The sequence below is a fragment of the Salvelinus alpinus genome, chromosome 6 (assembly GCF_045679555.1).
Source record: "Salvelinus alpinus chromosome 6, SLU_Salpinus.1, whole genome shotgun sequence".
NCBI lineage: Eukaryota > Metazoa > Chordata > Actinopteri > Salmoniformes > Salmonidae > Salvelinus > Salvelinus alpinus.
Genome location: NC_092091.1, coordinates 66,741,285 through 66,769,252, shown reverse-complemented (window position 1 = coordinate 66,769,252; position 27,968 = coordinate 66,741,285). Strand labels below are relative to the sequence as shown.

General features: G+C 42.3%; 1 protein-coding gene across 2 annotated transcripts in view; it reads left to right on the top strand.

The window, feature by feature from the left end:
* Positions 1-27,968, top strand: part of arhgap10 (Rho GTPase activating protein 10) — a 63,788-nt gene that overhangs the window by 5,355 nt on the left and 30,465 nt on the right. For both annotated transcript variants that reach the window (XM_071407469.1, XM_071407468.1), the window contains exons 2-14: positions 14,768-14,863; positions 15,348-15,409; positions 18,931-19,002; positions 19,475-19,576; positions 21,035-21,145; positions 22,089-22,193; positions 23,238-23,367; positions 23,453-23,559; positions 23,812-23,906; positions 24,914-24,995; positions 25,168-25,210; positions 25,319-25,387; positions 26,439-26,513. In XM_071407469.1, the coding sequence (XP_071263570.1) occupies positions 14,768-14,863; positions 15,348-15,409; positions 18,931-19,002; positions 19,475-19,576; positions 21,035-21,145; positions 22,089-22,193; positions 23,238-23,367; positions 23,453-23,559; positions 23,812-23,906; positions 24,914-24,995; positions 25,168-25,210; positions 25,319-25,387; positions 26,439-26,513 (1,149 nt within the window). The remainder of the gene's footprint in view (positions 1-14,767; positions 14,864-15,347; positions 15,410-18,930; positions 19,003-19,474; positions 19,577-21,034; positions 21,146-22,088; positions 22,194-23,237; positions 23,368-23,452; positions 23,560-23,811; positions 23,907-24,913; positions 24,996-25,167; positions 25,211-25,318; positions 25,388-26,438; positions 26,514-27,968) is intronic.

The following is a 27,968-nucleotide window of genomic DNA, read 5'->3' as shown; positions in this document are numbered from 1 at the left end:
AACGGAAAGTCTTAGATTTTTTTGGGGGGGAGGAAACGTGCAAACGGGGCCTTTGGCCAGGGAGCTAGCCTGTGACATGGAAATGCCCACTAGAGGAGGGACAGGCCAGAGGATGTGCTCCTGTTTCAAGAGTGGTTTCCATAGGAAGTCTGCCTGCTCCTTACCCCCTGTTACCCAACCCCAACTCAACATGTCAGTCACTTTAAAAAAAAAAAATTTTTTTACCCTTCATTATGTTAGGGTTTAGTCTCTCATTGGTCATAATTGAGAATGTCTGCTTTTCAAAGAACCTCCTGAAATCTTCATGGGAGCTTTGTCTTGTGAGAAGTATTACCCACTAAAACTCAGTCTTGATTTCTGATAATGGTTTCTTCTATTAGGGCTGGATGATATCTAATTAATGTTTTAGCACAATGTTCCAAATGCCTGTATGGCAAGAATCAAGGTTATTTGTTTGAATTTTTATGGGGGTTTGTCTTTTTGGTCTCTTTCGCTCCTTCACTGCTGTGTGCACTGTGTACCTTCCCACTCACACACCAAGCACCTCCCCTGCCACACAACAATGAAAGAGCATATTCTTCCTCTCTGACAACAAGCAGTTTCAACTCTCTATTTGCATTTCAGATTTGGTCCAACATAATCAGTCATATGGAAACTGAAACACAAGACATTATTTTACTGTAATAGAGGAGAACTTAAACTAAGGCCCTTATGTCTCAACTCCCAAAATGTTGAGCAGACACTACTAAAATATGGTGTGTCAATGAACATGATTTTGGAAAATGATGCTCAGTTTGTCGCACGCAGCATTGTGGTACCGCTAGCAGCATTTTAGACAGACTTATGCCTTCTAGATAAGCGTAGAAAGACACATTACATTGGCAACTCGTTCTCATTCAGCGAAATGAGCATCTTATCCAGGTAAGCCTGTTCACTTTGTTTAGATCAAGTGGCTATGTTAGGAGGGTGTATTCATAACAGTTATACCTTGTTAGCAAACAAATAGATCCAAGTTGGCAAGACTTTAAATATAAAGATTAGCTGGCTACTCACTAGCACAGGGGTAGGCAACCCTGGTCCTGGAGTGCTGCAGACACTTCATGTTTTTGATTTAACTAACCTGGAAGACCAGGTGGGTTGAATTTAGACAATCGCTGAACTGATCAATTTGGTCAGGTGCAGTGGTGTAAAGTACTTAAGTAAAAATTATTTTAAGTACTACTTAAGACGTTTTTGGGGGTATTTTATATTTTTGACTACATTCCTAAAGAAAATGATTCACTTTTTACACCATACATTTTCCCGACACAAAAGTACTAGTTACAATTTGAATGCTTAGCAGGACAGGGAAAAAGGTCCAATTCACACACTTATCAAGAGAACGTCTCTGGTCATCCCTACTTCCTCTAATCTGGTGGACTCATTTAAACAATTTACAAAGGAAGCATTTATGTTGGCGTGTGCCCCTGGCTGTAAAAATAAAATTATAAAGGAAATTGTATCAAAAGCTATACATTTGATGTATAGCTGTTTTCACTTTCACTCAACTATGACAATTGAGCACTTTTCCACCTCTGGTCAGGTGTGGTGCCTAGTTGGAACAAAATCTGTCAGTACCTGTGGCACTCCAGGAACAGGGTTGCCTACCCCTGCACTAGCAGGTGGGCTTATGTTTTGAGATGTGTTCATATTTTATAATGGCTGCTACCAGAAGTTGGTCATTGGTGGTTGTGTATGGTTCTGGTAAATTTAGTAACAAAGGGCATTTTCATAGAAACTTGAGAACCAGAGCAGTGATTATTGCAAAAAGCACTTTAAACTATTTTTATAAAATAATGTAATTATTAGTGGGTCTTAAGGTTGAAGGCTTATAATTTGCCTAAGTATAATTTAACAAACCCTAAATGCATAGATTATCCCAGGCTGTTTGAAATGCAGTGCATTGAGCATTAATTGTGCATCAAAGCTTACTTGGAGTTCAAAAAAAATAATATATATATTGTGAATCGCCCATAACTTTGAAAATATCAAGATCTACACTGAGTGTCATGGAAAATAGACTTTATTTTATTGATGTCACTTGTTAAATCCACTTCAATCAGTGTAAATGAACGGGAGGATACCTGTTTAAATAAGGATTTTTGAGGCATGGATTGTGTATGTGTGCCATTCAGCGGGTGAATGGGCAAGACAAATATAAGTGCCTTTTGAAAGGGGTATGGTAGTAGGTGCCAGGCGCACCGGTTTGAGTGTCAAGAACTGCAACTCTGCTGGGTTTTTCATGCTCAACAGTTTCCCGTGTGTCAATGGTCCCCCACCCAAAGGACATCCAGCCAACTTGACAACTGTGGGAAGCATTGGCGTCAACATGGGCCAGCATCCCTGTGGAATGCATTTTGAGGCTGTTCTGAGGGCAAAAGGGGGTACAACTCAATATTAGGAAGGTGTTCCTAATGTTTTGTACACTTAGTGCAGGGGTGCCCAACCCTCTTCCTGGAGATCTACTGTCCTGTAGGTTCAGTCCAACCCTAATTTAGCATAACTGATTCGGCTAGTTAAGATCTTGTTGAGCAGCTAATTAGTAGAATCAGGTGTGTTAAATTAAGGTTGGACTGAACCCACAGGACGGTAGATATCCAGGAAGAGGGTTGGGCAGGCCTTACTGTATATCATGAATCGCCCATTAGTTATGATTTTTACACCATATCGCCCAGCCCTACCTCATATTCCTCTTTTTTTTTTTTAAGATGAGGACATTGAGGAAGGAAGTATCAAGCTGTCATGTGACACTAAACCAGGCAATCAGTTTGTGGTGATGTGATGGGCGGGCTGTGTTCAGTCCACCATGGCAACAGCTTGACTTCCTCTGGTCAACTGATGACCACTCACAAATTAAGATGTTTTGTCTTTTCCTTCCCCCACATAATTTCCCCTGTAAAAATCAACAAGCCAAGAGGTTTTGCAGCTTTTGCTGGGTGTTGGCAGGCAGGCCAGAGTGAGTGTACGGCCATGATTCGGTCTGGCAAGCTGCTCAGGCTCGCTCCCCTATAATCGTATTACTGATTCCGCCAAAGAGCCACATCACAATCTTTCATTAAAATCACATTAACACAGACGTGATGTCATGCAGGAGGAACTTTTTCCATCCGTCTAGTGCCGTTCTAAACGAAACACGAGGTTCTTTTATGAAACTGATACCAGAGTACTTTACCTGGGTTTGATACTCAGGAGTCCTTTCATTTTGCAGGTGTTTCAGTTTGCTGAAGGCTCCACCCTCCTTCCCTTGGGGGGCTCTGAACTCCTCTACCTTTTTTTAATGAATTGATTAAAACCAGTGTTTCAAATGCCTGACTCTGAAGGTTACCTTCAGGGTAAAACCAGATGGGCCATATCCGCTTGAAGCCTCTCGCATAAAAAAAAAAGCAGAGGTCTAGAATTGTGGACACAAGGACAGGGAATTCTCACTCAGCCGATGCAACTAGTTTGACCAGTCAGAGTGAAAGCTAGAGTTCTCAGATGAAGATCCTGTCGTAGTTGTCTATTGGATGTACAGGGGCTGGGAGACAAAAGTAACTCCCAAGGAGCTCCTGGAATTTCTAGATAAATTACTCTACTGACTTTTTTTGTTGTTTTTTTGACATGTTTTGATGTTGAAGAACCCTGAGGGTAGAAATGGGGTAATGCTGCTGTTGTCATGAAGGGTAATACCATGGAAGATTGACGGGGGGGGGGACTGAACTCTAAACAAACTAGAGAGGGGGAACGAGGGTGGCCTCCAGAGAGGAAAAGGGTTGTGCCTGTGAGTGGAACGGAGTGGAGTAGAGCAGAGTGTGGCTTCTGACTGGAAAGATGGGCGAGTGGAACAGGAAGGTTTGGGAAAGGCATGGCCGTGTAAACAGTTCATTGGCCCGTGAGGCCCTGGGCCCAGCCGCTCTCTAGCTCTGCCTGCTGAGAACGGCAGACCCAAGTGGCACATCAGATAAGCTGGTTAACTCCTCGATCCTGTTTGTAGTATACCCCTCTGTAGTAATCATAACAAAGTGCTCACAATGAACACAGCGTGCACTTTGTTGATAATTTACAACTAAATGTCAATGACTCTTCTACAGAAAAACATCTGATCCAAACAGGTATTTTAATGTATCAGTGAAGTAAGATTTGTGTTTGCTTTGGCTGTTCTAGTTGCTATTGTTTTGATACTTTCTACCCAAAAGGGTAAAGGAGTTGGGCTTTACTCTGTCTACTACAAGGACTAGACTAGTGGATAGTTATTTTTAAGTTGGTAGAGTTTAGAAAGTACAGTAGTTTGATTAGGCTGCAGCTACACAGTGGGCCAACCATTACAGTATCCAAAAGCTAGCTTACTTGGGAATACTGTCTCAGGAAATTCAGCTTTGCAAAATATCATGAATACATCTACTATGTCTGTGAGGCAAATGTATTAATGATTCACCCGCCCTGCTACAGTCTGAGGTTAGGTCACTTAAACACTTAAGATGCACTGAGCTATTTTTCAGCTTCGCCACCACCCTCCCCAGTTTCACTAGGCTGCTTATGTTTGCCACTCCTCCTTCAGAACAGCTGTGCATGGAGTGAGTCGCATTAGCAATCCAGGAAACTTTCAAAGGATGCGTAAAAACGCATATTAGTCCTACTAGCTTGTAGCTTGTCATGGCTTCATTGAATTCACTATGGGACTTTACAGGGTGTTTGTGTCCGGACTGGAACTGGATTGGTTGGTGTGGTTATATTAACTCTGCTGCTCTGAGGGAAAACCATCACGTCATGAGCAACATGTTGTACACTAGTGTGGTACTGAAGGTCCAGCACAAACATGTGTAACCGGTTTCAGTGCGCTGTGGGGTTGAATGAAGCATGAATACGCAGTCGGGATTATGCTGCTGAATGTTTATTAAGTGTAGGGCTGGGTGATATGGCCGGAATATTACATCACGTTATTTTTAGTTGTTGAATAATACAAGTTATACATTTGCTTCATGAGTAGTGAGTGATCCTAGGGTGGCATCGCATACATTCAGTCTTTCTCCATTCTGATTTGTTTTATACTGTTCAATTCAACTTCAACCAAAACAAATTTATTTTATAATTTCCTGCACTCCATTGTAGTGGTAGAAAAAGTACCCAATTGTCATACTTGAGTAAATGTATGTTAATAGAAAATGACTCAAGTGAAAGTCAGAGTAAAATACTACTTGAGTAAAAGTCAAAGTATTTGTTTTTAAATATATTTAATTATCAAAAGTAAATGTAATTGATCAAATGTACTTTAGTGTGTACTTAAATGTACTTTAATTTTAAATGTCAAATTCCTTATATTAAGCAAACCAGATGGCACCATTCTTTCTTTTTTTAAATTTATGGATAGCCAGGGGCACACTCCAACAGTGACATAATTTACAAACAAAGCATTTGTGTTTAGTGAGTCCTCCAGACCAGAGGCAGCAGATGACCAGCGATGTTCTCTTGATAAGTGTGTGAATTGGACAATTTTCTTGTCCTGCTAAGCATTCAAAATGTAACAAGTACTTTTAGGCGTCAGGGGAAATGTATGGCGTAAACAGTACATTATTTTCTTTAGACATGTAGTGAAGTAAAAGTTGTTAAATGGTAAAGTACAGATGCCAAAAAAAATGACAAGTACTTTACACCACTGCTCAATTGAGAGAATTTCCACACTGCCACGTAGGGCTGCACGATATGTGCAGATCTAGGACTTATTTTTCACCAAATGTTGCAATTGCGATTTGACTTGAGAATTAGATAAACTGTTGGAATCACTGAAATAGAATGACTATTCTATAGTTAGAATGTAATAGTGGGCACTTTGAATACAGTGTTTGAGATGACAACGAATTCAAATGCTAGGAAGGAGTGACAGGGTAGGAACTTAATAAGTGTTTCCTGTAAGCTTTGGCTACATTGTATGTTTTCTCTTACTTCATGTAGCTAACATATTCTTGTTTTGCATATTCCTCTTTGATTTAGAAGATACTGTTGCACAAACATGCTGATTTAGGTCTATGCCATCACTGGTATTATCAGGCTATATAGCCAATTACATTTGCTCTGACTCAGTAGCCAGCTAACTAGCGATTTAGCATTAGTGACGAACACAATTTAGGCCTAATTTGCTAAGAATAGACAACCTAGCTGTTTGCAGATGTAAGAAACTAATAGTGTAATTTTATAGAACGCTTGTGAAAACGGTATCGCTATCAACATTGCATGTGCTGCATTGACCATACAGACTGAACACAAGTGTCTCGTGGTCAAGGAACAACATGCGCTCCTTGAGTGACGGCAGGGCTAGGTCTGTGGGAAGTGGCATAGAGGGAGTGGAGGGGGATGACTCGAGTAGCAAAGTGAACAATAAAAATGTATGTTACACATGGCGTATCACATTTAACAGACCTAACATTCAAATACCGTTTATAGAAGGTAAAGTAAAAACTCAAATCGGTCCGTGCATCAATACTGGTAGATCGTAAAATACGGTATACTGCCCAGCTCTGTGTGAACACAAACATGCATCCATAGCACTTTGTTATATTCCACAGCACTTAAGCTACAGTAGAGCCTCTTTGAACATATCTCTTCCACTTTGTAGAGTCGGGTCTAGTCCTTATAAAGTGTAGGGCAATTTCTGTGTTCTCTTGACGACTACACCTAGATTTGAACAGCGCAGCCTTTAAAGAGTACCCGGCCTTTGATCTTCTAGACTAGGCTGTATCTGACCGAGGCCAGCAACAAACATTTAAAATGTCCCACCATTTGTACTTCAGTTGTCTTTCGCTCCAGGCTGGATGCTGATAGGTCAGTTCTGCTGTACTGTAGACTAGAGCACCTCCTGGTTTTAATGTAAACAAAGAGGGAACCCTGGCTAGGAGGTGACGCAATACACTCCCAGAGCTGTAGCACTCCATTGTCCCCACCTGGCTTAATAGACACACACGGCAACAAGTGTTTGTCACATCGCTTGGCCCCTTCATGTTTTTCCTGTTAGAACTTGGCTCACAATATCAGATTTAATGGAAGGTCGTGGCATCATGACTCACACAGCCAAGCAGGGTCTCTGGTTTTTACACGGACAAGTGGTGGGGCTGGAAGTCGACAGTTCCCAGTTTAACTGAAATTATTTGCTAGTTTTTCTGAAACGGCTTGCCTTTTTAAAAGGCAGCATGGCTAGGACCAGGGACAAGATGTATTTTCCTTAGGTGGAAGTTCGGGTGTTTTGGTATTTGTTCTGTCACTGTAGGATAAGTTATCTCTGGGATCGAATAAATACAGACCTCTTGCCTGTCACATTTGTTGTTGCTCCGCTGATGATATCTCATTGATGTGTGCCGGCAGCTGCTCTGTGCAATTGTCTTGAAGTTATACACCCCGTGATACCACCAAACATATGCGGTTGCCAGGTTTGTTTTTCCACCATTTCGAGTACTACAAATGATGTAAGAATGCTATGGTGAAGGGTGTTATGTAATGGTTGAGCTAGCTGCTTTCTTCCTGTCTCTGCTAGTACCCACACCCTTCTGGGAGGGAAAGAGGAATATGAACGGAGGGAATGATTCAGTCAGTGACACCACTGTAGCTGTAACCAGAGTAAGAATCAATGGGACGGAGTCAAGGTGAGGACACACCACACATGGGGCTAATCAAGCCAATGTCAACTGAACTGTTGAATTCCAATGACATCACCCTCCCATGTGCATTCTCTTACTGTCAACTGTGTACCATGTCCTTGAACCCTCCCCCGTCACCAGAGAAAGCGGAGAGGAAACGGGACTTTCATGGAACAGTCCGCATGGAACAGTCCACATGGAATGGAAAGGAACAGGTCTGAAAAGTGTGAGAAACCAGTTGGCTGACCAAGTGGCCATTTTTAAGCCCAGGGATATCTGAAGTACATCCATCCACACTACGCCCTTTGTGCCATACTATACTTTATGTCATGATAGTAGAACTTGATCATTATCATATCTAGAATTCAGTGTGGCCCACTTGGCTCATGTCTAGCTCCCTCCACAGTGTCTTCCTCTGCTCAGCTGAGTACTTATCTGTTAAAGAATGCATCATTTTTTTACGGCTGTCCTTTGAACCTTTTTTAAAGGAATGCTTGCATGGGGAAGCATACACTTCTTTGGGATGTCATATCACATTATCCTATAGCCTATAATGGCCAAGGGCTGTCTTCCCCCACCAAACCATGTATTCTGTTAGTTAGCCTTCAGTGTCAGAGCGGCAGAAAGAAGACAAAGTTTAAAGGAATGTGTTCAATGCTTGGGCATCATATTACGTTAGCCTATTCTGTCATAACCATGAGCTGTCTTCCCAACCACAAATTCAGATTTCTCCCAGTGACGTCAATAAATGAATTTAACACTGAATCAAGTGATTTCTCACTGCTGCTGTGACACTGCTGTAACAAAATGGCGCCCTGACTTCTCCAGATAGTGTAAGCTGTGGAGACATTAACTTACGTTGTCGTGGCATGTTGTCAACATGTTTTCCTACATTAGTTAAAGGTGTTGGGGAGGAAAGGTTCAACTGTATCCAGAATGCAGTTTTTACACAATAGAGGGAAACCTCCAGATTTGTAGGAGAGACTCCGCCGCTGTTTACGCCTAGGCCTGTTATCTGGTAAGGGCTGCCACATACAGATGGGAGGCTTCACATGGTGTCCTAGTGTTTGATTTGCTTCAGGTTGCACAAATGAAGCGCTCGTTTAAAACCGCATCACCATGGCGTTGACATTTAGCCTAAGCCAGTTGAGCTAGCCAACCGGAGCTAAAGTACCTCGAGGAGCACATAATGTTGGCTAACAAAACAGATATACTGTAGCAATACCATGTTAATGAGGTGTGTCTATTGCATATGTCAAAAGGTAATTGGACACTGGCTCTGTTAGGTAGAATATCTCTTCATATATCCCTGGGGCTGAGACAAACACTGGCTCTGTTGCTTGTTGTGAATCTGGATCATCCTGTGCAACAGACAGCCACAGCACTGATGCCCGCTGTGGCACTGGCAGACTGGTCTAGCAACAGGTTAGTTAGGCTATCTGGATGGAATGCCCTCGGTGGGAGCTGGGAGTGACTAAGGATGAAAACTGGTCAAACTAATCAGTGGGAACCTGATTACAAGGTGGTAATTCTGCTCAATGAGAGAGAGGAAGGACTGGCCATATTCAGAGGTCTGGATCCTTCTAAGTGGTTTGGACTCACTCCAGAGTTCCACAGTTGCTAGAAAGCTAATTGCTATGTTCAGCAGGGTATGTTTGCTAACAAAATAATGACCTGTCTGACTTGTTGGCCTGGCCATACCTCTGTTTTGACAACACTGCATCGAGGCTATTAACCCATACTTTACTAGCACAGTTCATATGTACATCACTGGGTCTACTGGATGATCGACTTGTTAGTCTGTGTAGAAGGCGATGTTCACTGTGTACAGGAGACAAACAAGGAGCCTCCAGATAAAATCGGCTGCTGAACCTGTTATTTAGCTTATTTGTTTATTTAATCTTAACGAATTGTAACTTTTGAGATTTGATCCTCTCAGTGTTGAAGTGTCTTTCTTGGTTGGTGGGTTTTGTCTGCAGCAGATGCTCAACCTGTGCCCTGGTGTGTTAGTAGTTAGGCACAAACAAGGCTGCAAAAATCTGTGGTCAGAGCTCTCGTTGAGCCTATCAGTCAGCCCATCTGAGGAAGGAAGCACACTGCTGCGGCTTTACATGCAATCATGTGTTTGTGTGCGAAGTGGTCTCTCCCCCTCCCTGTGTAATTTAGCCTAGTTGTAGTCACCCACCCCAAGATGGGCTGTGATTGATTATTACTCCATCATAGAGGCAGTATTTTGGGATGTCTGTCACATTCCTCCTGACCCCACATCAGTGGTTAAACACTGGCATGAACACCACCAGTAAGGGAATTAGAGGACCATTTTTGGCATAGCAGGCTTGTGTCTAGGTGCTTATGAGTAGGCCTAACCATCCCATTATGTTTCTCTACTTAAGTGTCTGTTGTCCAAAGCAAGGCATGGATTGGGTCCAACTTGAGACGACTCTAAGGATTTTAATTACGTCAGTCTAGGTGAGATAATTGACTTGGGCTTTTTTTCCCTGAGATTTTTCACTTTAAAATTTGTCAAACAAAAACCAGTAATTGCAAAATTAACTGTACAACTCTGCACAAGGATTACTTGTCAATTTCCACTGAAACTCTTTAAAAAATGCATGTAGTTGCAAACTTTGCATCTGCACTGTTAAAGTAAATGCGTTTTTTTGTAATGTTCAGTGGAAATTAGGGTTCGGCCATATCAAGAATTTCATATCGAAAAGCTACAGAAGCATATGAGATCTAATCTTAAATGTCATTCATACACTCCAATATTGTCTAATAAAGAAAATGTATAACATGCATTGAATGTTAATATTGCAAAACTATCAAAATATATGATCATACACAGGGAATGTGACCAATATTTACAGTAATATACAAACACAATAATAAATTAGGATAAAATAAAACACAATTTAGACATTGACACTTAAAAACGGTTTCAAGTCAAGCTCCTCGTTAAGGCCATGAGACCGTGTTGGTACTGTGGATCCAGAAAGATTCCCTTTGAAGAAGTTTCTTCTCAATGTCCCCTCCCCAGCATGACATCTTGACCATTTCTATTCAATGTATTTCAGAGAACTAATAGGATGTCCAGCTTGTACAAAATGAGCAGCAACCAGAATTTTTTTTAATTTAGCCTCACTGTCCGTATATTGCTGCGGTGCTCACTGAGCCGTGTCTTAAGGCTTCTATAGGCTTTCCCTATGTAAGTCAGACCACATATTTAAAAATGGGTTTCAGTTGTGGGTCAGTATCAATGTACCAGTGCTTCCTGATGTCCTTTCTGTTTTCCATGCGTTTGCCTACAACTCCAGCACCTGCAGTAAGTACCTGGATGTGCCTATGTTCTTCAGCTTTTGTAGCTGTACAAATAATCCATCCAAAGGGCTTTGACTTCTCAAACATGTCAGAAAGCCAACACTGATGCCCTGTCACCTTATTAATTGAGCCACTTACAAAGATGAACTAGCGAGTAAAATTTTGTGGCCGCGTTTATGCAGAATTCTGTGTTTTTATGCCAGAAAAAAAATGAGAACGCATAAGTATCTTGCTGCGTTTTGTAAACACGTATGTTAAATGCTTTTTATTGGGTTCCCGAGTGGCACAGCGGTCTACGGCACTGCATCTCAGTGCTAGAAGTGTCACTACAGACCCTGGTTCGATTCCAGGCTATATCACAACCGGCCGTGACTAGGAGTCCCGTTGTGCGCTGCCCTATTGGCCCAGCGTTGTTAGGGTTTGGCCGTCATTGTAAATAAGATATCTTTTTTTATTTACCAAGTTACATAGTTAAAATAAAATATATTTCTGCTCGGCATCAGACTCATTTCATGCTCCAGTTGTACTTTCCACTCGGATAAGAATTCACAAACGGACATTCTATCAGCAGATGGCGCTCTGACTGTGTAGCTACTTTTCTCCTGTACTTTTCTCGATGTAGCCAGCCTACTTTTCTCTGGTAAAATGAAAGAAATTTAAGCAAAACATCAGGAAATGTAGCTGGCTACATTCTTTCTATGATAAACATTAGAAATATAATACCCATGCATAGTTGAACTAAATACCTTCATTATAAGCTCATTTACTTGTGGCTGCCAGCCAAATAGCTTTGCACAACTGTCATCTGATGAAAATAGCTTTTTTTTTTTTTCTGCCGAATGTGTTCCGCTAATGTATTTTCTGCGAAGGAAAACTATAGTTCCGTGTCCCTATTCAACCGGGGGTACTGCAGGGGTCTGTTAATATAAGTGGCATTTTTTTTATTTCAATATCTTTTGAGTGTAGCTAGCAACAACATAATGTATTGTTTTATTATATACCTGTGGTACAGAAGAGGAGAATATCATCTTTCTAATGTCAACTTTATTTCTCAACTCCTAATATTGAGGAAATTACACTTGCTGGAGTATGACATAGGCTTTGAATAAGCACCCGCAGATTGGCTACCAGTGTGGCAAGTGCCACTGGCTGCTGGTAAGCTTTCCTAAATTGGACATACATTTTTGCCAACACATGGCTAGCCTTTGTTTAAACAGCAGCTCTTAGCAAAAATGTGTTTGGAGTTACCCTTCTAGCTATTAGGCTGTTAACTCTTCTAGTTATAATGGAGGCACGTCAAAATAATGAAACTATCTACTAAAATGTTAATTACTTCTCCTTGCCATTATCATTCACCTGATATTGATAAGATGACATGATAAAAAAAAATTGCTAACAAATAATGTGGGTCGCTGGTTTGCCCGGAGGGGGTCCGTGGGCAAGAATTTTGAAGATCCCTGGCCTATTGCTAATCTGTCATGGTTTGATAACAGCTCAGGAGTGCATTGGCTTGTACTTTACTTTCTGCATATATTAATGGGCCGTCAGCACTGAACTTTTCTAAGAACGACCATTACATAACCTCACCAGTTTTAGTTTTTTTGTTTTTTAAAGGAAAGAAGCTAGCTTCCTGCAGGTGCTATTTTAAAGCAGGCCAAACTCAAAGAGCAAGCGCTCGTAAACAATGCTGCTGCAGAGTGCAGAAAGCAACCGTGTTTCCTGTAGTAACTTGGACAACAAACGTACCAAGGTCTTAGCACTACATAAATGGTTTCCAAATGTGTAAAAATGTATTTACACATGTCAAAACTGAGTAGGTGGGGTTTCAGAATGTGGCTGTGTTCAAGAGTATCAAATCCATGCTGCATTGTGGGTAAATTGACTACCTGACTGATCTACATATGTGTATGCTAGTTATGATGCAAAATTTGTTGGTCAGTCAGCAGTTTAAATTTTTTTTTTGAACAAGCCCAATCATACAGTGGGTTAGCCAGCCTACATCAATTTCCTTGTCTAAGGTCCACACAGCTCTGAGATCAGTTTGGGGAGTTTACTTCCCTATTGATTGATACAAATACAGGCTTGGGGTCAGTCAGGCAGAGGTTAGGGCTAGGCACTTTATGCCAGTCATTGTGCTGAAGTCACATGATTAAGCTTTGGGTCTCGTTGTTATTATCCGCATGTATGAGTGTTGACAATGTTATATTTTCTTGGGGTGGTTGTGGGTGTTAGCGAGCCGCTTAATTGGCAGGTTTATGGCTGTAGAGGAATTTGTTGACATGGCCCACGTTTTGTAAAAGATATAAGAGAAAGCCAGGGGAGCAAACTGTTATGAGGGTGATAGGCTGTGACTTGTTTAATGTGGCAATTCTCAACTTCTGTTCAAAGATTGACTTACAATCATTTGTAGATGTTAACGTAATCAATAGGCCCCAGTATTGAGTGAATACTGTGTTTGCGGAAGATACTCCAGACACTGACTCATGGCAATATGCAGGTTGACTTTAAAAAAAAAAATGTTAGTGTCAAGAGTCTTGTCCTGGAGGCAGAACTGAGCGATTTCCACTTAGGCCAGCTGCAAAGTCCAAATTTGCTAATGTAAAAGGGCCCTCTCTAGTGGCGCAGCAGTCGAAGGCACTACATCGCTGTGCTGAGGTGCCACTACAGCCTGGGGTTCGCTCTAGTGACTCCTTGTAGCCAACGGGGCGCTTGCGAGCTCACTTCGGTCGTCAGTTGTGGCTGACTTCCGGGTCATGACAAAAAATGCTAACCTGCTGGTAATATAACTGTTAGAATATAAACACAGGCTTCCTACCTCCATTGTCAGTGTGAATCTGAGAGCCCCTGTATTCAAATCTCCCAGCTGATCCTCCCCAAAGAGCCCCAGCCAGCTGCCAAAGCTAATGATACTGCTCCTCTGGATACCAGTCATAGCTCCAGTCTTAAAATTACCCTGCTGCATTCTCCCATGCTGTCCTTATGGGACTGTCATCAGTCCGAGATCCACACCGCTGGGAATATCTGTCTACACTGTTTAGAAAACAGAGCGGGCTCAACATGCCTGGAAAACGAACGCCCCGAAGTTCACTATGGTGCACTGTGTGGGTTCCAGGCTAGGCTACATCCGAATGTGGTTCAGTTGTTGTTTAGCCCATCTCCTCTAGCGTATGGCCTAAACTATTATCCTAAAAAATAAATATTATTACGGTTTTCTTACACAACAAGCAGGTCAAGCGTAAAGGTTAGCCTATGTAGGCTAATATGTATGTTTGTAAATCAGTTGGCTCATTATAAACCCTTGGGCCAATACCCACCACACCCCCATAGTTAAACCAGGCCTATATAGGCTAATTTCTATAGGGACATATGCTTAATGTATTGCTCAAATGTATACACCTGTCACCATCAATGGACCAGTAGGCATCGTCTCTTTATAACCTATACAGGGACAGGATGCTTCAGTCTGACAGCAGAGGCAACAGGATGTATGCAGAGTGGGTTAACCACTAGGTTACAGTAGGTGCCTTACTGCCTGCATGTCAGCCAGGCCTTGAATAAATGACTTCTGTTTTTTTATTTCAGTCTTGACATATTTGTGCTTTGGTCCAACTCAAATGTGATTAATATCTATCAAGCTAGTATATCCACTAATTAAAAAAAGAACGTATTGATACAAGCCTGTAAATAGGAAGCACATGTGACAGCAGTGCATTTGATGTCGAAATATGGTCGTCAAGTGATTACGGATGTGGCCTTCCCATCAATCCATAGGGTTGTTTTTGAAATGATTTGATTTTTGTTTTCAGAGCTTGTGTTGGCCCAGCGCAAGTTTGCCCAGTCCTTGGGAGAATTCCAGTTTGAGTACATCGGCGATGCGAAGACCGACGATGAGAGGTGTATTGGTGAGTGTGGTGCTGTTACGACCTACAGCTGGGTGGTTCTGCCAGCGTAATCAGACGGAACCTTTGTTTTTGGTTCTGTGTCTACCACCAAATGAAGTGCTTGCATGTGTAATTTCCCAAACCCGTGGCATCTTTAGAGATGGAAACACCAGTACTTATGTCTCTCTTTCTGTGTGTGGTCTTATGTTTGTGTCCTGTCTCTTGTCTCGCCTCCTGTTTGTGGGGGTGTGTGTCAAATGTTGTTGGTTACATACACATATTTAGCAGATGTTATGTCAGGTGTAGCGAAATGCTTGTGTTCCTAGCTCCAACAGTGCAGTAGTATCTAAAAACAATACACGCATCTAAAAGTAGAAGAATGGAATTAAGAAATAAATATTAGAACGAACAATGTCTGAGTGGCATTGACTAGAATACAGTATATACATGAGATGAGTGAAGCTGTATGTAAACATTATTAAAGTGTGTGTTCTGTGTCTTGCAGATGAATCCTTGCAGGAGTTCTCCAACTTCCTTAAGAACCTGGAAGACCAAAGAGAGCTGATGGTAAGCACTAACCAGTCGAGACCTGCTTTAAAAGCAAGGGGAAATACCTCTAACTAAAGTCTGCTCTGCGTGTGTGAGTAAATTACAGTTCCTCGTGGGTGGAAGGTTGAGCGATGCCGCTGTGTTGTAACCAGGGTCATATTCATTAGGGGACACCATAGCAAAACTTATTGGAATAGAAAATGTGTTTCTTATTAGACAAGCCTGGGTAGTCCCTGCTGTCTGTTTTCTTCTGATTGGTGTTTAATGAACATGACCCAGAGGAGAGGAGGCAGAGCCACCTTCACTGCACCTGTCCAAGGGTCACTGTCTGTGCCATCCCCACCTCTCTGGAGGCGGTGGGACAGAACCATTAAACACAACCTCAGAAGACATGACATACCAGAGTCAATGGAGTCATTCAACACTCACTGTTGTGTAGTGCTATACTAGTACACTACAGTGACACATGTTAAAGTTCAGTTACATCTGCTATACTGTATAGAGGAAGTTACAGCTGAACTGAGTGTTGTAAATGTAGCCTGTTAGTGTTTTCTACCCATGCAGAAAAGACTGGTCTGTGTCCTAAATGGCACCCTATTCCTTCTCTGGTCAACAGTAGTGCACTACATAGGGAATAGAGTGCCATTTGGGATGCCGCCTAGGGTAACCCTGCAGTTTGCAACCAACCCAGCCTCTCTCGTTGAGTCACGGTGTTCGTGTGTCAGCAGATGGGTGTCTCCGTTTCACAGAATAATATCCCTCAAGGCTCCTGGCTCTATTATCCCTATTCCTCCATACCTCTATTTACTGTAGGTGTTGCTGAATCAATGTTTTAAGCTATAGCTTGTCTCTTGGTGACTCATAACAACATAGATAATGTGTTATTTATATTCTCCTGTAATGCAGCCTATGGCTTGTTCTAAGAGCTCGGCCAATAGTGTTTGCCTGCCGTGAGTACTTGCGAACCTAGTGCAAACTGATTTTACATGGAGTCGCGCAACAGCACGCTGAACAATCGGTAGACGAATGGGAGATCAATCTTCGGTGCAATGTGTGCGACCCTTAAAATATGGTAGCTAGCTACAGATACTGTATGGCATTTTGAAAAAAACACTCAATACTATTGTTTTACTTCCCTGACCCCTTGCAATCAGAATAGGGTATGTTCTGAATGTTTACAATGTATGTTATGTACTGTGTTTGCGCTAGAGATGGGGTCTATCGTTGCCATGTAACCGTTTCTACCAGGGCCTGGTTCAGCCCCAGCATCGCATAGCAGTATGGGATGACATCGCAGAGGACTGTGGGGTGGGCAGGCAGGCTCAGACATGTCCTGGAATCAACCCAGGGCAATTCCACGGTAACGGAATTGCGCTGAGACTCCGATTATTCACAAAAAATGTATGCTAAACTTGATTTCAAAGTTTAACAAACCATACAACTCTATTCACAAGAACTACTTTTAACAATTTACATTTTACAAAAACACATTTACTGGAAAAACTGTGCAGATGGCAAAGTTTGGGTCCACGTTTTCCCAAAACTCTTAAATAGCTGCTCTGAATTAAGATTCAATGATGTTTGCAAAAAAAAAATGTCAGCTATGACATATTGACTTTGAGAATCTCTTGTGGTTAGTGAACTACCTTAAGTGAAGTGGAATTGCGGGAACGGAATTTAATCATGGCTCCCTGATCTGTACTACCCAGAAATGCATAATTGTGGATATAAATGTCATTCTCTTCATGGTGATGTATCCTAACTAGGTACACAAAGGTAGAAATATGCAATATCCTCCTTTTCATTTTGGGGTATTATTCTACATCCTGGCTATTTTAATGAGCTCTGCCCCAAACAAGACCAAATATGAACCGATCATAGACGTCTATGGCTGCATTTAGAGAGGCATCCCAATTCTGACATTTTCTTCATTAATTGGTCTTTTTGACCAATCAGATCAGCTCTGACGCAAAACCATCTAATGTGATTGGTCAAAAGACCAATTAGTGTAGATAAAGGGGAGGAGATGGATTAAAGAAGGATTTTTAAGCCTTGAGACATGGATTGTGTGTGTGCCATTCAGAGGGTGAATGGACAAGACAAAATATTTAAGTGCCTTTAAACTGGAAATGGCAGTAGGTGACAGGCGCACCAGTTTGTGTCAAGAATGGCAACGCTGCTGGGTTTTTGACGCTCAACAGTTTCTTGTGTATCAAGAATGGTCCACCACCCAAAGGACATCCAGCCAACTTGATACAACTGTAGCAGCATTGGAGTCAATATAGGCCAGCAGCCCTCTGGACTGCTTTCGACACCTTGTAGAGTCCATACCCCAATGAATTGAGGCTGTTCTGAGTGATAAAAGGGTGCAACTCAATATTAGGAACGTGTTCCTAGTGTGTTTTACCCTCAGTATAGTACAGTTCTGTGAGTAGTGTACATTATAGTGTGTTCTCTGCTGTGTACTGTGCTGTCAACTTCTGAACCCAACTCTTTGTGACTACTGTGTTTTCCCATTTGAGACAATTCAATTGCAAAAACTCTGTTACCGATTTGGTAATGGATTTTCAAGTTTTAATCACTTCATATTTCATAAACAATTGATAGGTCTACCTTGTGACTTCTGTGAACTTTCATTATCCTCCCTGATGAGGGAGAGAAATTTGAAAATATCTTAAAGATATGTGCGTTTCTGGTAATGGAATTAAGTCAAGGCAAAGTTTCTTAAACTTACAGAAGGCAGAGTTCTTTCTCCAAAATATAAGTGTTAATATTAGTTGCCAGGGGTCTTTAATTCAACATTATACTGTTTTGATGTATATCTAAGTTAAGAAAATCAAAACCTTTGCTTAATCAACATTTTTAGGATGGAAAATGGTTGACAAAAGTATATGCCTTGATTTCAACAACAACAAAATATGGAACTCTAGCTTTGATTTGACACCAAATTTGACATGCTCCTTTGAGCGTCACATGTTGGTGCTCATGGTTCCTTTTACATGGACATGACCCCCAGCAGCAGGACCTTTAGCAGAGACGGAGGAAGGTAGGATTCAGAGGGAGATTTGGCAGGGCGAGTGATCAATAGGACAGGGCCGTTGATTTCCAGCTGTCATGTGACTGGGACTAGTGTACTTGAATGTGTTGTGGATGCTTGTAAAAAGTTATACAACAGGCAATTTTCACTGACTTTATGCTGTCATTAACCCACTGCAAGTATTGTGACCTTTGGCTTTCCATTGGAATGTTATGTCAACGGTCAAATCGGAGGGTGCTTATTTGTCCTTTTTCGCTTGGCTACCTGCCGCCTCTTAGGCTGGGTTTACACTCGAGCGGTCCTCTTGACAATACGTCACTGATGCTTCCGTAAAGTTAGACATTTTGGCATGCACTGAAATCTCCATGCTGAGCTTGTGGCGCCTCTACAGAGAATGCCTAGTGGAGTGTAAGTCCAGCCTAACACTGTACCTGTGAAATAAATGAAACACTTTTGTGGAATATGTCCTAATATGGTCATGTCTTATCTCTTGCTCTCTTAGATGAAGAATATTACAGAAACGCTAATGAAACCGCTGGAGAAGTTCCGAAAAGAGCAACTGGGCTCAGCGAAGGTACTCTTATCATATGCCATGACACTGCTTAATTCAGTCTGCTTGTTAATGATCTCATACACGCAAAATCCTGTGTGCTCTGAACACAGCTATAAAGTAATACCCTTTTCACAACCCTGAGCCGAACCAAGCTGTACTGCCCTGGCCTGGTTGTGCATGCACCATAATTGCAGAAACCATGCTGGAAAGAGGAATGTGAAATGAAAATATCAGAGCCAGATAAGTACGTTTTTGGTCGGCACGATAATGTGAAAAGGGTATTAGACAGTATCTTTTATCAAAATGCCTGTCTAGAGAGTTCCAACTCCCTTAATTGAAATTGTAATGTGTACCTCTTTATATCATGTTCTGAACATTCCTTTGGTCAGTGAAACTAATGCAATATTACGATGTTTGTCCTGCTCACTTCTCTTATCTCGCTCTCTTACCATGCTCTTTCTCGTTCTGTTCCTCTATACTATGCCCTTTTAAGGCGGAAAGGAAGAAGTATGAGAAGGAAACTGAGAAGTACTACAGCTCCTTGGAAAAGCTTTTGAACATGTCAGCAAAGAAGAAGGAACCGCAGCTACAGGAGGTACGTTGTTGAATACTTTTACCCTCGCTCTCGTGCGTATATTTATGGAAAACAGGCCGAAAAGACGGGCCCCAACATCTTCCCAACCCCAAAATGGCTGGAAAGGATATTTGCTTAGGGAGAAGTTCCTGACCCATAGGATGGCACCCTATTCCCTGTATAGGGCACCACTTTTGACCAGAGCCCTGTACACTGTAGGGGATAGGGTGACTTTTGGGATGCACACAGACTTCTTGGCTCATCTCTGTAGTGCTGAAGTGTGTGGAGTGGTATGAGTGTCCACAGGCCTAGGGTTAGAGTATGGCGCGAGTTTCTCTTTCCTGTGCTCGGAAAGGAAAGTCATGTTCAGTGTTTCTGTACCAGCCACCAAGGTCGTACCTCTGAGGCAGTAGCTTTTGGAGCGCCTCAAGACATCCTGAGATTTCAGATACATTATCAAGCTTTACAGACCCAGTGTGGATTATATTGGGGTTGGTAATGGGAAAATAAACCCTTTTAGGTTATCAACAAAGTTTATGTATTTCACTGTGAAGGCTTGTGGAGCGATCCTTTGTATAAGGATATACTAAACTTACCATAGTACCTTAGACATGCAGTCTGGTATTAGATTGTGTATGTAATATAACCTAAACTCCCCCTCACTTAACAATTTATTTTGTATCCTATAGATTGCCCTTGTGGGAACTGTTCTGTTCTTCCCTCACTGACTCTTGTGGTGTATTCAGTGAGATTAAACTTCCTGAATATTTCAGGTGGAAATGTAAAGAATAGAGCTAACAATTCCAAGTTATACGCGAGGCAATCATATCTGTTCTATGCATTACATTTCTGTATTGTGATACCCTCCTGAACAGACCCCAGGGTTCTGTGTTTGGAACAGAGATTGTAATCGGGGCACAGTAGTGTGTGTGTGTGTATATATGTGTGTGGTGTTCACAGCCTCGTAGCCGCGAGGCACCGTCTGAACTCCCTCAACTAATCTGATGTCATACTGTACACGTCATGTGACAGGCCCGACCTATGGCACTAATGGAAAAACTACCAGCCGCTAATGGAAAAACTGATGCACTGGATTGAACACAATAACATATTGAACACGCTATACAGTAAAGTGGCAAATAACATTGAATACTGGGATGTTGTGAAGATCCAGTCAAGCAAACCATGTAGCCTAATCAATTAGCATATTAGTCAACCAAACGATGAACTCGCCAGTTGATTGGTCACTTTTTGGGGGGGGGCTGTCATACACCATGTCATCAGTGTCTTAGCCCTTCAAAGTCTTTACCAAAGTTATCAAAAAAGCGTAATACTTTCTCAGCTCATCCTTTCTGTCTGGGCCTCTGTCTGAATCCAGTACGACTAAAGCTAGGCTGTGATCTCCATCTATCTGTGTAGAGACCTGACTGTACTGTATAACAACGCTGACATTTTCTCTCTCTGTCCTCTGTTGTGCAGGCGGACAGCCAGGTGGAGACCATTAGACAGCACTTCCAGGAGGAGTCTCTGGACTACGTGTGTAAACTGCAGGAGATCCAGGAAAGGAAGAAGTTTGACTGTGTGGAGCCAGTGAGTGTTACAAAATACATTATCACACACACACTACACTGGGTGGACAAAACATTAACTCCTTCCTAATATTGTTTGCGACAGTTGTCAAGTTGGCTGGATGTCCTTTGGGTGGTGGACCATTGTTGATACACACAAACTGTTGAGCGTGAAATCCGTCAGCGTTGCAGTTCGACACACTGCAGCCATACCCCGTTCAAAGGCACTTCAATCTTTTGTCTTGTCCATTCACCCTCTGAATTGCACACACACAATCCATGTCTCGAGCCTTAAAAATCCTTCTTTAATCCATGTCCGCCCCTTCATCTGCTCTGATTTAAAGTGGATTTAACATGTGACATCAATAAGGGATCATAGCGTTCACCTGGTCAGTCTGTCATGTTCTTCATGTTTTGTACGCTGTCTATATTGTACTCCCAATGGGCCTTAAAGGAAATATTCCCCCTTTTTTTTTTTTTTTTTTTTACATTGTATTTGTACATCTGAGTGATGTTCTATCGATTTGTGGGGGGGGTTAATTTTAATGTTTATTTGTATCTGTGCTGTTCTGCGTTCAAGCAGGCAGAAACACAGCCAGTATGACGAGTTTTGCATCATATGACATTTGGAGCCAGTGAGTGAATGAACTGCTGGCGAATGCACCTTTAGTACTTGTCGAGCCTGGTCAGCAGTTCTCCTTTACAGTGCTCATTAACTTAGTGCTCATAAAGTAGTGTACACTACAGTTAGTGTTTTTATATAGGTTCCCTAGCAGTCAAATTAATTTATTTTTATTTTTTATAAACCAGCTCAAAGTGAGTTCTTCAACTGATTTTTCACAATGACTTCATTCCACGTAAACCCCTGAGAAATCAATGTGAGAAGTGTAGACAGCCTCGGGTTACAATGCATTAAAATGTCATTGCACTCTTCATTGTATCCCATGTTTTCTTTCTCTCCCCAGATGCTGGCTTTCTTTCAGACAGTGTTCACCTTCTACCACCAGGGATTTGAGCTGGCCAATGACTTTAACCACTACAAGAAAGCCTTACAGATCAATATACAAAATGTGAGATATTAGTCGTGTCTTATTAGATTTCTATTTTTAAGATGGAATCGGCATTAGGGGAAACAGCACCACTGTCCCTCCCTCCCCAGCACCTTTTGTTGTTTTTGTTCAACATTTTTGCAGTGCAGATTCTGCTATTCTATCGAGATGCAATGACGTCCGAGGGGGGGGGGGGGGGGGTTGTGATTTGCAGTAACTTCTTTTGTTGTAATAGCCCAAACTGACATGTTTTTTTCACCATTAAGGATTCCAGTTTTAACCACATAGTACAAGGATGTCAGTATACTGTATGAAACAAAGTGGTGTAAATGTAGGTAGGTGGCAGGTGTCTGAGCAAGGCACGTCACCTTAATTGCTCCTGTAAATCGCTCTGGATAAAAGTGTCTGCTAAATGACAAACATTTAAATGAGGTGGTCATTTCATTCAATTTTAGGATGATATATTACGTTTCTGTCCTAGAGGGACATGTCTTGTACACACAGTATTGCTCTAAATACTATAGATTACACACATCACAAAAACTGTACATACACCATGTTATACATATTCTACATTTGAATGTTGGCTCATAATATATCTAAAGTTGATCTGCTTCTAGTGGGACTTTCCCTAGGTACTTGAGGTGCTTTCTTTTTGACTCACTCACTCTATTGTTAATTGTCTTAGTGTTTTGATTCTTTTCTTTGACCCCCAAGCTTTTACTTTCACTCACTCTGGGATGTCAGGGGAGTTTCCAAAGGGAGCTCTGCAGATTTTATTTTCCAGTGGGTTTGCATTGTGTGATTGACCCCTGCATGACCATTTTAGCTAGGGTCACAAGGGGTGTCTTCCTTCCTTGGGTGTGTCTCCCGGTAGTCAAAATGTACTACATTGTGAAACTTGACCAAAAAAACAATTAACCATCATTTAAGGTTAGGGTTAAGTATACGATTAGGGGAATAGACCAGGTTGGGTTTCATTTTTAAATCAGATTGGAGAGGAGTTACTTTACCCCTGGCTTTGCAGCTTGGCCCGATTAGTAACAAGACACCTCCCCCATATAGACACGGAGTCGGTTTGAGGGCACGCGGGTGGAGGTGTTTGAGCTGATGAAGAGGATAAGGGAGGTTCCCCAGGAGTACAGACAGACCAGCCCCATCAGCAGCGAAGGATACCTCTACGTCCAGGAGAAACGTAAGGATAGAGGAACGATGTGTGTGTCCAAGAGGGGTGGGCAGTTTAAACTGTGTTCCAATGAAATGTGTGTTCTCGTCCCCAGGGCCCCCTCCTTTTGGTTCCAGTTGGGTGAAGCGTTACTGCACGTTCGTGAAGGAACAGAAAATCCTACACATGGTCACCTTTGACCACAGGTCAGGAGGAAAGATGGTGAGTCGTGACCCATACAATCAAAGACAGGTTGTGGAATCTATACAGAGTATGGTCCAAGTAGCACATCAAATGATTGATTATTCAATGTGTGTATCCATCCCTATTCAAATACAACTATGAAGTCATAATTTGTCAAATCGACAATTACTATTGAAACCCGCATTAAAAAGTGCAGTCTGTAGTCATTTTATAAGGAATGACTTTCTTGCCTTCAGAACAGGCTCTCTGAACAGTGATTCTCTCCCTCAGGGCGAGACTGAGTCGGTCACCCTCAAGTCTTGTGTCCGCAAAACCACAGACATGCTGGACAGGCGGTTCTGTCTCGATATAGAAATCACAGACCGGTATGTCGTCGCGTCGCACTACACCCATTACATTTCTCAATCACTTTAGTCATCATGTGTTCTCTGTGGTAAGACAAACTTTCCACAACCACCTGTTAAAGTATCTCGTCTCATCTAGGAAATAAGGGGGATTTTTAGATGGATTCCCCTCAAAGATCACCAGACGTCAATGACTCATACATTTAGTACATAAACCAAGGGGGTCGGCCAGTACCATCTGGGGTGGGGGTGAGGTCTGTGCCATTAGACCTGTAAAATGTGATTGCCACACTTGTAGCTTATTCATGCACTGTTGGCAGCCTTCCCAAATACAGTAACACTCCCCATTTAACAGGCTTGAAGCCTTCGCTCCACACAGGTCCTGTGTACAGTAGAGCTGAGAGCTGCTCTCCCTAGCCTAACACAGCGTTGGGTTGGAGAGGATTTGTCATGAACGATGGCCCCTCCACATAGCTGAGAGGATTCTCTATGCTCCTCCACTACACTTGGTTGCAATAGATATGGCTCGTTATGTCACTCTGCTGGACCAAACTGCTATTCTGTCTAGGGTATTAATAGCAACAGCAACCCCCAAGCTTAGAGGGTTTGAAATGTGTTGCACCCCCGGTGCCTGCTTGTCAGCCTGCAGATGTAAGGTATTTGGTATCTGAGTGCAACAGGTTAGGGTTAGCCTGATGTGGTAGCCTATTATTAAAAACTAGGGTAAATGAAGCTCAGGTATTCCTGTCATTTTGCTATTTAAGAGGCCAGCCCCTCTGGCACATTTTAGGACTGACTCTAGATCAGTCTTAGACACATGAATTGACGTAGTAGTTTGTTGGAACCCCAGGCCCAGTCTGACTGAGACAAAATTAGATGAGATTGACTGTACTTTACAATCCCCAAGGGTGAAATGAGTTTGTCATACAGCAGCCATAATTAAAAATGGAACAAACCCTCACGCCATTTTAAAGAAAAACAATCACGGCTATTACAATAAATAATTGTGCGGTGTGTTCTGTTCCCAGACCGGGAACGGTCCTCACGGTCCAGTCGCTGTCGGAAGAAGACCACAAGTTCTGGATTCACGCCATGGGTGGGAAAGAACCAGTGAGTAACCACATCATCCTGACAGCTCTACTGTAGTTTCTATTGTCTATTGAACACTACTGAAATTCTATGAAAGTGGTACATTAATGCCAGCAGAAGTGTTTTTTTGGTTTGTGGTAACCTCTTGGATATCAAATGATCTGTGGAAAGCTACATATTATTTTTTTTTCAGGCTGGGCAGTACTTGGGTAAAACTTATTCAAAAGAACGTGGAAGTAAGTATACAAAGATTAGAAGCTCCTGATCTCAATCATTTCAATGTAGTCTCTGTGATAATTCAAATGACATGGGGATAATTAAAATAACTGTTCATGACTCTGCAGTCGACGCACAGCTAGATGACGTAGGATTGTCGTTTGTGAAGAATGCCATCAACGCCATTGAGACGCGAGGTAAGACGATGCATGTTGACAATAGAAGGCCTAGGCAATATAAAGCCTACAAGTGTACTTTGAGGTTAGCTGACTGGCCTGAGCAGGGGTGGGCATTAATTTTGTCTCGGTGGGCGGGATCGGGGTTTCAAATTTCAGGGGATGGTCGCACATTTTTTCCCCCCGGACTGATTTGGCTGCCAAAAGCAATTTATGGGCCAGAAAAAGGGCAGGTATTTGAAAGTATAAATCCGTTATGTATATGTACATTCTATCAAGTTTTAGCGGTTCAAGAGTGGCCAATGGTTGTGTTAGTTTAGTTTTTTTACTCAAACCTCCCTCGTGCTGAAGTTTGCCCACCCCTGGGCTAGAGGGTAGAGCGGTAAAGAGGGTTTTGTGAAGTGTTGTGATGTCTCCCTTTTAACACATGAGGGCAGACTTGGACCAATATCCACTGTTCATAGTTTCCAGATAGTAGTGCACATGTTGCACCACTGAGTGTACAAAACATTAAGAACATCTTACTAATATTGAGTTGCACCCCCTTTTGCCCTCAGAAAAGCCTCAATTCGTTGAGACATGGACTCTGCAAGGTGTCGAAAGCATTCCACAGGGATGCTGACCCATGTTGGCTGGTGGACCATTCTTGTAAAAGAGGAAACTGTTGAATGTGAAAAACCCAGCAGTGTTGCAGTTCTTGACACTCAAACCGGTGCGCATGGCACCTACTACCATACGTTCAAAGGCACTATTTTGTCTTACCCATTCACCCTCTGAATGGCACACATACACAATCCATGTCTCAATTGTCTCCAGGCTTAAAAATCCTTTAACCTGTCTCCTCCCTTTCATCTACACTGATTGAAGTGGATTTAACAAGTGCCATCAATAAGGGACCATAGCTTTCACCTGGTCAGTCTCTCATGGAAAGAGCAGGTGTCCTTAATATTTTGTACACTCAGTGAAGAAGCCCTCCTTTTGATTTGAGAGAAGCTGTATTTTCAAAGTTTATCCATTCATCCTCTTATGATTGTTTGTGCTATTAAGGACCATGTAAACTGTCTGTTGTCAGGTATCAATGACCAGGGCCTGTACAGAGTGGTGGGGGTCAGCTCCAAAGTCCAGAAGCTCCTTAGCCTAATGATCGGTAAGACATGCTCATTTATCACCCTTTAAAATAACTGTCCAGTGAAAATCACTCATGCCCAAATAATGCTGTTGACTCATCCTATACTCATATTTGAGGCTAAAGCATAAATTGGAGGAAACATTAAAATCCCTCAAACTTGTATCTCCAACAAAAAAGGCCTGCTATTGTCAGAATGTCATCCTGTGTAAGATTAGCTGGCCAATCGGTGGTCTGCTCGCATGAATGTTTTTAACGACCGGTATAACGCCCACACCATTCTGTTGGGGTATGACCACACCATTCCAACACACAAAAGCTGCTTTTTTTAACATGCTTTATTACATATATGGTGGAGGAAAACGATTTCACTCATATTGTACTTAATTATAGGTCATATTTCATAAAAAATTGAACCACTGGACAGTTAAATTGATACAGTAGGCATTGTGCACCCGGTCTGATCTACTTAGTAGTATTCAGAGTAATGGTTTCCTGTGACTTAGACGACGATGTAAGGCTCAGAGTGGAACACGTGCTGCTGGTACTGCATTGGCATTCAGATAGCCGGGGGGTGCCTGAGGCCCCCTTCCTGCCTGTACCGGCCGTCCTTGCAGGGACTTCACTTGAGTCGCTCAGCGGGAGCTGGACATTTGATTTCCTCGCCATTCTCCCCCGGCTCTCCTCTAAACGCTCTCTCTCCTACTCTTTCTACCCCGCAATCCTCTCGTTCTTTTATCCCCCTTTATCCTCCACCCCCCTTTTTCTTACCTTTCCCCCTCTCGACGACTGCCCTTTAGTAGACACCATCTGTGTCTAGTCAGCTGTGTTCTGAATCTGAATGGCAACAAACCCAGTCTGCCACCAGGCTGTCCCAGAGCCCACTCCAAACTTCCCACCTGAACCTGCCGACTCATACTTCACAGCCCATTAGCACACTGTCTGCTGGTGTAGACTGGGTTCAATTAGTATCGGTTTTCTTTCAAATACCATATGGACGCAGGTAACTCAGTTGATTTCGGTCACCAGTCATTTATTTGAGATACTTTCATATCTCACCCACTAACATGGGCGGAGTCCAATCAGAGGTGATGGATGCGGGGGGGAGGGGTGCAGTTAGTAATGACCAGATAGCCACCCTGTGCATAGTTGACAATTCACTGGAACAGACGTAGGGGAAAAACTCCAGTTCAATGGAGGGGTTAGAACGAGGCCAAAGCAGCAGAAGTGGATCACATTATTTTCCCACTGTGCTCACAAATCTGTGATAACAGTGGATTGGCAGAACTCATAAGGCTTAGCATAGAGAATGGATATTTTACAGCTGGGAATTTCACTGCTGGGAATAAAGAGGTAAAAGGACTTGTATACTACTAGTGTAGTCAGCCATGTCCCAATACATCTGTAACAGAGTACTATGTGGGTTAGTTCATATTGATGTGCGCATTACAGTAGCTAAAAGACACGCACACCACT